The 10,167-nt window shown below is 48.5% G+C and overlaps 1 protein-coding gene across 1 annotated transcript; it reads right to left on the reverse strand.

The window, feature by feature from the left end:
* Positions 1 to 233: 233 nt before the first annotated feature.
* LOC136945250 (uncharacterized) lies at positions 234 to 8,464 on the reverse strand. The gene is made up of 6 exons (XM_067238995.1): positions 8,354 to 8,464; positions 1,627 to 1,965; positions 1,296 to 1,505; positions 805 to 1,254; positions 545 to 763; positions 234 to 383 (listed from the first exon to the last, which is right to left on the reverse strand). The coding sequence occupies exons 1-6, from the start codon at positions 8,462 to 8,464 to the stop codon at positions 234 to 236; spliced, it is 1,479 nt and encodes a 492-aa protein (XP_067095096.1).
* Positions 8,465 to 10,167: the final 1,703 nt, after the last annotated feature.

The raw sequence follows: 10,167 nt of genomic DNA on the forward strand, positions 1-10,167 counted from the left end.
GGGGGCATTCCATTTTTACAAGTGAGCCCCAGTGCGTCTCGGCGTGCTAGCGACATTAAAACTGAAACCCCGTCTTATCTGAGCAAAGCGCCAGGGCTTTACATCAGAGGCTGTCGTGTCTCTGTGGCATGAGGCTCCTGTGGGCCTTTATGTAATGTGGTGCAGTCAAAAAAAATGTGAGCTGATAGATAAACAAGTGATTGAGGGCCGCTGGATGTTCAGCTGGAGGAATGTCAGGTGGGGCTGGGAAGTAGGATGTGGGGCTGGGAAGGGGGGGGAGGGGCTGGGAATGGGGGGGTGGGGCTGGGAAGGGGGATGTGGGGCTGGAAAGTAGGATGTGGGGCTGGGAAGGGGGATGTGGGGCTGGGAAGGGGGGTGTGGGGCTGGGAAGGGGGGTATGGGGCTGGGAAGGGGGGTGTGGGGCTGGGAAGTAGGATGTGGGGCTGGGAAGTAGAATGTGGGGCTGGGAAGGGTGATGTGGGGCTGGGAAGTAGGATGTGGGGCTGGGAAGGGGGATGTGGGGCTGGGAAGAGGGATGTGGGACTGGGAAGTAGGATGTGGGGCTGGGAAGGGGGGTGTGGGGCTGGGAAGGGGGATGGGGGGCTGGGAAGTAGGATGTGGGGCTGGGAAGGGGGATGTGGGGCTGGGAAGGGGGGTGTGGGGCTGGGAAGGGGGATGTGGGACTGGGAAGTATGATATGGGGCTGGGAAGGGGGATGTGGGGCTGGGAAGGGGGGTGTGGGGCTGGGAAGGGGGGTGTGGGGCTGGGAAGGGGGATGTGGGGCTGGGAAGGGGGGTGTGGGGCTGGGAAGTAGGATGTGGGGCTGGGAAGGGGGTGTGGGGCTGGGAAGTAGGATGTGGGGCTGGGAAGGGGGATGTGGGGATGGGATGTGGGGCTGGGCAGTAGGATGTCGGGCTGGGAAGGGTGGGTGGGGCTGGGAATGGGGGTGTGGGGCTGGGAAGGGGGATGTGGGGCTGGGAAGTAGGATGTGGGCCTGGGAAGGGGGATGTGGGGCTGGGAAGGGGGGTGTGGGGCTGGGAAGTAGGATGTGGGGCTGGGAAGGGGGGTGTGGGGCTGGCAAGGGGGATGGGGGGCTGGGAAGTAGGATGTGGGGCTGGGAAGGGGGATGTGGGGCTGGGAAGGGGGGTGTGGGGCTGGGAAGGGGGATGTGGGACTGGGAAGTATGATATGGGGCTGGGAAGGGGGATGTGGGGCTGGGAAGGGGGGTGTGGGGCTGGGAAGGGGGGTGTGGGGCTGGGAAGGGGGATGTGGGGCTGGGAAGGGGGGTGTGGGGCTGGGAAGTAGGATGTGGGGCTGGGAAGGGGGTGTGGGGCTGGGAAGTAGGATGTGGGGCTGGGAAGGGGGATGTGGGGATGGGATGTGGGGCTGGGCAGTAGGATGTCGGGCTGGGAAGGGTGGGTGGGGCTGGGAATGGGGGTGTGGGGCTGGGAAGGGGGATGTGGGGCTGGGAAGTAGGATGTGGGGCTGGGAAGGGGGGTGTGGGGCTGGGAAGTAGGATGTGGGGCTGGGAAGGGGGATGTGGGGCTGGGAAGTAGGATGTGGGGCTGGGAAGAGGGATGTGGGGCTGGGAAGTAGGATGTGGGGCTGGGAAGGGGGATGTGGGACTGGGAAGGGGAGTGTGGGGCTGGGAAGGGGGATGTGGGGCTGGGAATTAGGATGTGGGGCTGGGAAGAGGGATGTGGGGCTGGGAAGTAGGATGTGGGGCTGGGAAGAGGGATGTGGGGCTGGGAAGTAGGATGTGGGGCTGGGAAGGGGAATGTGGGACTGGGAAGGGGAGTGTGGGGCTGGGAAGGGGCATGTGGGGCTGGGAAGTAGGATGTGGGGCTGGGAAGAGGGATGTGGGGCTGGGAAGTAGGATGTGGGGCTGGGAAGGGGAATGTGGGACTGGGAAGGGGAGTGTGGGGCTGGGAAGGGGCATGTGGGGCTGGGGAGGGGGCTGTGGGGCTGGGAAGGGGGGTGTGGGCCATTGCAGTGACTGCACTCACTACTGCAGCGTTCACCATTGTTTAGCAAGGCTTGCACCAACCCACGACAGCATGCTGTCATTACATTTAGGTGTGCCTTGAGTATTGTCATGGTTATTCTGATTTGAATAGAATGTTGGTTTTGTTCGAAGACAGCCATACCTGCTCATATACTCATTACCATATGGCTAATAGTTAATTTCCCATTCGATTATAGTCTCGCACTAGTCATAGAAAGACCAATGATTCAGTGGATACATTGAGGTGCCAGTGCCAGCGCAGATTGGTGGACAGATTGGCATTGCCTCACTGTGATTGGATGGATGGTGTATATTCCAAATTGTAGCCCATTATAACAAATGACTGGCGAAAACACCATTAAAGTCAACAAAAAAGCCTCCCTCGCATCTGTGTTGATGCTAGGCTAGCATTTCTGTTCTAGTCCGATTCCGTTCCAGATCATTATGCATTTCTGTTCTCCTCAACATCCCTCTCTCTTTCTGTTTTGCATGCCTTGCCTGTAACACTGTCCTTCCATTACTTGAATTTCTTTCATTTCTCTGTCTCCATCTCGCTTCCTTCTCTGTTTTTATCTCTTTTCTTTATCTCTCTCTTTTATCTCTCCTTACACCTCTACTTCTAGTGCATCCCCTTACCTTCATGTAATTCTGTGCTCTCCTCCTCTACGTATCTCTCTCTCCCTCATTTTATATTTTTGGCTGAGCCGAGGACCTTTCCCGGCGCGGTGACCTTTCTGGTTTTAAATTAAGCCCCACTGCGGCATGTCTCTCTTCATAGACCGCCAGTTACGAGCCTTCAGAGAACCGCAAAAAAATAACGATTCTGATGAAATGGCCCCTTTAAAAAGCTCTTCCAAATTCCTTTTACATTTTTCTTTCTCCCTCTCCATCCCCCTTTCCTTTCTGAACTCCCCCCCCCCCCCCCTCTCCCACACACACACACTCACACGCATGCATTAATATTCACACTAATGAGGAGCGTCCAAAGGAGTGGCTTCGGAAAATGCAGGGCTTAATACACACAGACACACACATTACTTATACATACACAGTGTGCTTTCCGCACACACTCTTATACACACTCTACTGCTCATTAAGGATGACTTTTAATCACACAACATGCATGTTTGACGGGATTTATTTATAGTGGACAGCCAAAGCTTTGATTGGATGTTTTACCAGAGAGAAACCGTTTTTCATTTTAATTGTTGTGGAACTTTTAGTAGAGAGCGTGGCTTATAACCAGTTTAGCCTGTCTTTGCTGTACTGTGTCGTAATTTGGCCTGGAAGAAAACTTAGTTGAGTCTTGATCTCAGCTTGTTGTCAGGTGGGGCTGCTGTTTTGCCCTGTGGGATGTCGACAGTGTAGGAAATGGGCCGCTAAAAAATTCACACCAGTGTTCTCTACCTCCAGGTGTTTGCGTGTTAATGTCTTGTTTTTCATGGTCCTCATGTCCACAGCGCATGTTCTCTAACCTTTTTGTTTTGGAAACTAGACACTGTGGATAGGTCTCGACCGACCCTAAATTGCATTTAATCACATCAACATGAGCTGTGTCCATTTTGCTGAGTTGCAAATCAAGGCATACCTGTTTACTAAAGCCTTATAAAAAGCAACCGGAGAAAGCAACAGCAATTACAGGGAATAATTAGAGCAATTAAGTTCCACAGGGAGGGCTGAATGGGGGCCCATTCTGGGGCCTGGCGGGCAGCTCCTCAGAGTCTGCCTGCTGCTTGGACCCTGCTGTCTCTCAGGGGGGAGCCAGCACAAGGGCCAACTGCACAGTGTGGGCCCAATTACAGCTGGAGCACATGAATGGCAGGAACGGGCACAAACTATGAATGCGAGCATGTAAATGTGTGTGTGTGTGTGGAGGGGGTGCGTGTGTGCATGAATGCATACGAGTGTTTGTATCACCTTTTTACTCAAACAAAACCAGTCACAACTCCTGAGATTGTGTGACAGGACAGTGTCTAGCTGTACAAGTCTGTTCTTTCTGCTCTAGCATCATATAGCTTGGGTTCCAAACATACGTTTTTATGTCCTAGGATGTATTTGGAGAATTATATGTTTTCCTGTAAGATAAAAGCATTTGTAGTTTCTGAATAGTTTTATTAACTAGAGTTTACTGCATTAGGTAGATTTAAACTCGTTCAAGAGCCGCACATTTTCCATTTCCAGATTCCACCTAATAAAATTCCCGCCATCACCTCAAACTAGAGACTGGTCTTGGAAAACTGAGACAGAGTGGAAAATTTGTAACAAACAACCTGTGATTTTGGTGTGGAAAAATGCTGTAAATACGATACTTACACGATTCAGTGACAGTTGTCTTGGGGTTTGGATTATTTCTAGTTTCTTCCATCTTTTTTTCAAATTAGTTCACACTATCGTGTGCATCTCTTTTTTTACAGGCAATTTCAAGCAACATGTGAGGCATAATGACTGGATTTCCCCATTACCCCATTGCTCCTGGTGTGTTCCCTGTAGCCTTGGCAACCCATAATGAATTAAGGGCTACCTGAGTTCAAACGTATAGGGTATTACCCCATCTGAGGTTGTCCATGGCTGTCTGAACCATTGATCTCATCAGACGCCCCCTAGACCCCTCCTTCGTCTCTCATTTCACCTTGTCACACTCCAATTCCTATGGGCATCTGTCACTTGGACCTGCCCGGCTTAGGAGAGGAGAGCAGTATATTAGCGTAGCATATCATATAACCTAGCATGTATACCATGTGGTCCAACTAGCAAACAGTGTGGTGCAGATGCAATGTTAAACGTACCACACATAGCGTGTGGTATCGCCACATAACAGAAGGACAGTTTGTTTGAATTGCTGAAAGTAGGCAAGCCTACCATGAAATGATGTGTTTTGCTGCCTTACTGGCATGGAGATCTTCCCTATTATCCTGTCAGGCAAACACTTTTTTATGCTTCACAGTCAATGACATGATTTATTAGGAACCAAAACAGCCACACTAACTGCTGTGTAGTGTGGCTGTAATCGAGTGATAAAGGGAGGGAGATTGATGAATAACTTAACTGCACTATTCCTTCTGTGTATGTGTAAACTAAAGCAGATAACAGTTTAGTGTCAACGTGCCAATGGGTTTCATCCATTTTACTGGCAAAGAATAAAGATCAAAGGCGCGTTTGATAAAAAGCTATTGCATTTTGAAAGAGCAAACATTGAAATGGGATATATGAGTTGGGTGTATGTACAAATGGAGGAGAACCAATATAGGTTGTTGAGGTGGGGCGGAATAAGGCAAGAATCATGTCGTCCAGCCGATTTTTCTAGGCTGAGTGTACTATGTAAAGTAGTGCAGTGCTCTCATGAGAGTGAATGCAATCCAGCCCCAACTACTATGTTTAGTAGTCGCTCGATTTTATCCCGGACTGCAATGCAGTCAAGCAATGAGTCGCACTTGCACCGATTTAGCTGGGTGTGTGCTGCAATGCTCCATACACAGACAGACTCGCCCTCCCTCTCCTTATCGGAGAAATACGCATTTTTACAGAGTTTGAGCTGTAAAAAGCAAGGAGCAGATAGCCCATAAATCTAGTCATAAAAATGTTAAGTTGTCAGAGGTGCCATCAGCCATCAATTGTGCACGGCAGGGCTGATGAAGGGGAAATAGGTGATAAAAAAATGCATTTTAGGGAAATTATGTCCAGTCTTCCATTTGCAAAGTGCTGCAGTCGCATCACGCTGGAATCTTAATCTCTCCCTTCTGGTGCGTGTGGACAGGGACGGTGTGTCAGGGTGTGAGAGAAAGGAGGTATAAGAGTGTGAGGCACGCACACACACACCCTGACCGGGGGGGTGAGAGCGAGGGAGAGAAAGCGTGAGGGGTGGGGGGGGGGGGGGGAGCGTGGGGAGCGTTGTAGAAAATTATACAACGGACATAAATCACTTGTACTCTACCGTTTTCCTCTCTTGGCACCCCCTCCCCTTTTCTCCATCCCCTTCGCTCCCTGCTCCTCTTTCTCTCTCTCCTCATTTACACTCTCACTCCTCAGCTCCCTGGAAGCCCCTCCCTTTATTCCTCCCTCTGGTCCTCCTGACTATGTGCTTTATGGGGTGCTGCCCTGTTCCTGCCTTTGCTGGCTTGCAGCTCCCCTCACACTCTCTCTCTCTCTCTCTCTCTCCCTCTCTCTCTCTCTCTCTCTGGAGTGTGCTGTTTCGTTTTGTCTCTCCCTCGCTCTTTCTGACATGCGCACAAACACATACATGCAATTTCTCCCCCCTCCATCCATCAGCTTCATTTCCACAGTGGTTTGTTTACATGCCTGCTTTATTGATCCTCCTTGTTTGTTGCCTTTCGGGGAATTTATCCCCAGACCGCCTTGGTAACTGTATTGGCAAACCTGGAGATTGACTTGTCTCCCTCACATAGGCCAGATATGGCACAGCAGTGCTCGAAATAACAGGAAATATCATCTAGATGGGGCCTATTTCACACTTTATCAGTTCGCTCTCTGACAGCATCCTGGATTGGCCTGCGTCTTTATCACCAGTGTTTTCGATCCAGAACAGGAAAGCCAGCGTTCGTATGAGTCCAAATAAAAATGAGAAGTCTATTTGCAAAGGAGAAATGGCTGATGGTTTTGAGCCAGGAACGACCCAGCTCTTAAACAACATCACTTAACACAGCCACATGTCTGAGCGGGCGAGGCCAGTTCCTCTTTTGCCAAATATGCAGTCACGGAGAGTCCGAGAGATGCAGGTTTAAACTGTGGACTCGATATGGTCATGGCCTTCACATTGTTCATAAAACGAACATCGAATATTTCTGTATTCTGTGAATAGGCTATGTCGCTGACACCATCCTGCCCATTAATAAGTCAAAATGAACGTGCTGCCTTCGAGGGACGATGAAGCGAGGCCACATTTGCGATAGTGGCCGTACAAATGATAAATACCCTCATTGTCTGATCTGTGACTCCCTTTTTAATCTAAGGTCATCTGTTAATTAATTTGAATAGCCTTGCAGCCTTTGGTTCCGCTTCAAAGGTCTCCATATGAGTGATGTCATTCTGCGCCGAGCGGAGCAGTGACGCAGTGACACGTGGAACCCCAGCAGGAGCCACTCTGGTGGCATGTCCAGGTCAGAGTCTCATAGTCAACCGTTTGGCGGTAAAGCCATATTGAAATGACAACGTACAATCATATTCCAAATTGATTCGGGTGATTGTGAGAGAGTGTGCGTGTGGTTTTTTTTTTACCTGTAATTGTCCCTTTATTGGGATCATTTAGTCATTTAGCAGACATTTAGTCATTTAGCATGAGATCTGTTACGTGCTGTGATTGCAGCGTGTGCATTCTGAAGGTATCCCAACAAAGGCTAAAGATGAAAGATGACCAGTGGCTCCCAGTACCCAGGCATCAAGTCAGCACGCCACCCTATCAGCAGTTACTGACCGCAATCTTCAGTCAGGCTGTGCTGACACCTATAGTAGGATAGTGGTACTGCAGAGCAGTGTCCATATGTTTCCAGTCGTATCCTCTGACACAGTTTCGGTGAGGTTGTGTGTCACAGAGTCCTATCTTGAAGAGTGAAGAAGCTGTTAGGTAAAGCTGATAGGAATGATATGGTTGTGCGTATCCTCAAATGCAGATAAACGGTACCTTTAGTTGTAATCTTTTTATACAGGACTTGTCACTACTTGTCTATCGTCCGTAGTAGACCGTATGAGTACACCCAGATATTTCGTATTGCATCCCCTTCCCTTGTGAAGGGGATGCAATACGGGGAGGATTTCCTCTCTGGGTACAGAAGAGGTAACCTCTGGGTTATTGGTTAGCTTTTTAGTTTACACAATCAGTTCCATTTTCCTCCTCAAATCATTCGTGTAACTCAATCATTTACAGACACGCACACTTCACGGAATGGCAAACACCATAAATCAGATTGAGGTACAATGTAGTCACTGGTAATGCATGAAAGAAAAGACTTCAGTGAGGATTGAGACACGTGTGACGTAGGTTTGGGAACTCTTTACTTTTGATTGATGGATGCAGCCTTTTAAATCTAACAGGGTGGGAAAACGTTCTAGCTGTTTTATGTATGTGGTGGTGATGACTAGTGTGTATGTTGTGTAAAGGGCTCTGCGTTCAACTTCTGTCTGTGTGTAAGGTGTGTGCGTTGGTGGGTTCAAAGACTAACCACATTGACAGTGTTGCAACACGTCCGGCGGCATCCACGTGAGTGTTGTGTGAACGCTGCACGTGTCATCGCACCCTGGACACAAACCATCCACAATAGAACATTCCGTAGGGTTCTCTGACAAACGCGTGCTAGTCCGTGGTGTACTGTCACAGGGAGTGCCTTGGCTCCTTACATGGTGTTTGGGTGTGTTGCCATCGGAGTCGGCCAGGGGGCAGCGGAGCACACACTTGGAGCCAGCTGGTCTGGCAGGAGAGAAGCAGCCCTCCTTTATCACCTTCCACATTCTCTAATGACAATGACTGCCTTCCACGAGATAACCAACAAATATCCCTTTGATAGATCGACATTGGCTGTAATATAACAATTGTACATGTGGTCAACGGACAGACCAGCTAAAACCATTTCGTAGCACATGTATTTGAGGCTGTCAAACCATTGAAGCTTAAGGCTTTCATATCCCCTATTAATGTTACATTCATTAGAACTAAATCAGGCCAATGTCATTTTCCATTTGGAGGGTAAAGAGAGCAAAAGGAATGATGTGAGCAAAGATGACCTGATCCCTGATGATGATGGACATCTGGAAATCTCCCTGTGGATACAGATGGTAGGCCTGAGATATAAAAGTATTTTGCGACGTAAGAAGTACTTATAAAAGTGGTCTCCAGAATAAACTAGCTCTGAAGTTACAATTCAATGAATTTAAAATGTGTAGCTGTAATATTGCACTCATAAAGCACAGAAAGAATTTTATTCCCTTTAATACTCTGGCCCTTTATTAGCAATAAGAATCAGCAACATTAACATTATTGTGTATAAGAATGATGGTGCTCAACAGAGACCTAAAGGACTGATATGAAATGCAATAGCTTTACCCTCTAGCACTCCGTCTTACTTAAAGTACATTTCAAAAAGTATATTAAGAAAACTAAAGAGGAAAAGGTAAAATGAGAAAATCTACCATCAATCTAAAGGGTTCAAGAATGTAATAAACAGTCATTATAATGACTTAGTTTGAGGTGTATAGGGCTATGGTTAGGGTCAGTCAAACGTGTGTATTGTTATACAGTCTCTTTCCATAGATTGTGGATTTGAACATGTCTGAGACTGACGGCTGATTACCAGTAGTCATCTGGTTGCTTTTCGGTCTTTCACAATTGTGCGCTGACAAGTATTTGCCACCATGCTTTGAGAGTGATTACATCCTCGGTTTCAACTTGTTCTGAAGCTGTGTGTTACTTCTGGTTCCTCAGCCCTCTGTAGAAGAAAAGTCATAAAACCCCAGTTTTTTTCAAGAGACTGTGTTAAAAAGAACACCTGTAACTCGACACACAAGACCTTTCTATTGAAATGCCGCCGGCAAGTTTATTAGTCATGGGAATGGGGATGCACAGCTAAATAGATAGGTTTGCGTGCAACAACCCCAACTCCAACAGTCCCTTTGCCTTCTGCTAGGGTCTTGAACAAAACCATGTTTGTAAAACATCTGAATGGGAAGCCATTTTAGTTGGGTCTTGTGATTGTGCAGCCTATGGTGGGGGATGGGGAGGCAACTGGCTTCTGCTGCTCTCTGCTACCCTGTAGACAGCCTGTTAATGTTTTAGTCATTCTGGAGCCCCTGGGCTGGGAGACAGATTCAGTCAAAAAAGCATTTGAGTATCTTCAGGCCCTTCAGAGTGATTTACTGCTTATTTGGACATCTGCAAAGAGCTTTTGCACCTCTCTCTCTCTCTCCCTCTCTCTTTCTCTCTCTCTTTCAAAGCAGTAAACCCCTTGGGAACATTCTCTCAGACTGAGTCACCTTGAAGGTATCCGAGGTAAAGTCGCTTCCTGCCACCTTCTCACTTCGGCCAACTCTCTTCTTCCCCCTCCATCGTTCCCTCCATCTTACCTCATCTCTCTATCACCCTCCAAACCTTCAGCAGCTAAGGCTCCCCATGGCCACACCCCTCCCATCTCGGCAGTCAGATTTAATGTGCTTCTGCT

Source organism: Osmerus mordax, chromosome 7 (assembly GCF_038355195.1).
Source record: "Osmerus mordax isolate fOsmMor3 chromosome 7, fOsmMor3.pri, whole genome shotgun sequence".
Classification (NCBI taxonomy): Eukaryota; Metazoa; Chordata; class Actinopteri; order Osmeriformes; family Osmeridae; genus Osmerus; species Osmerus mordax.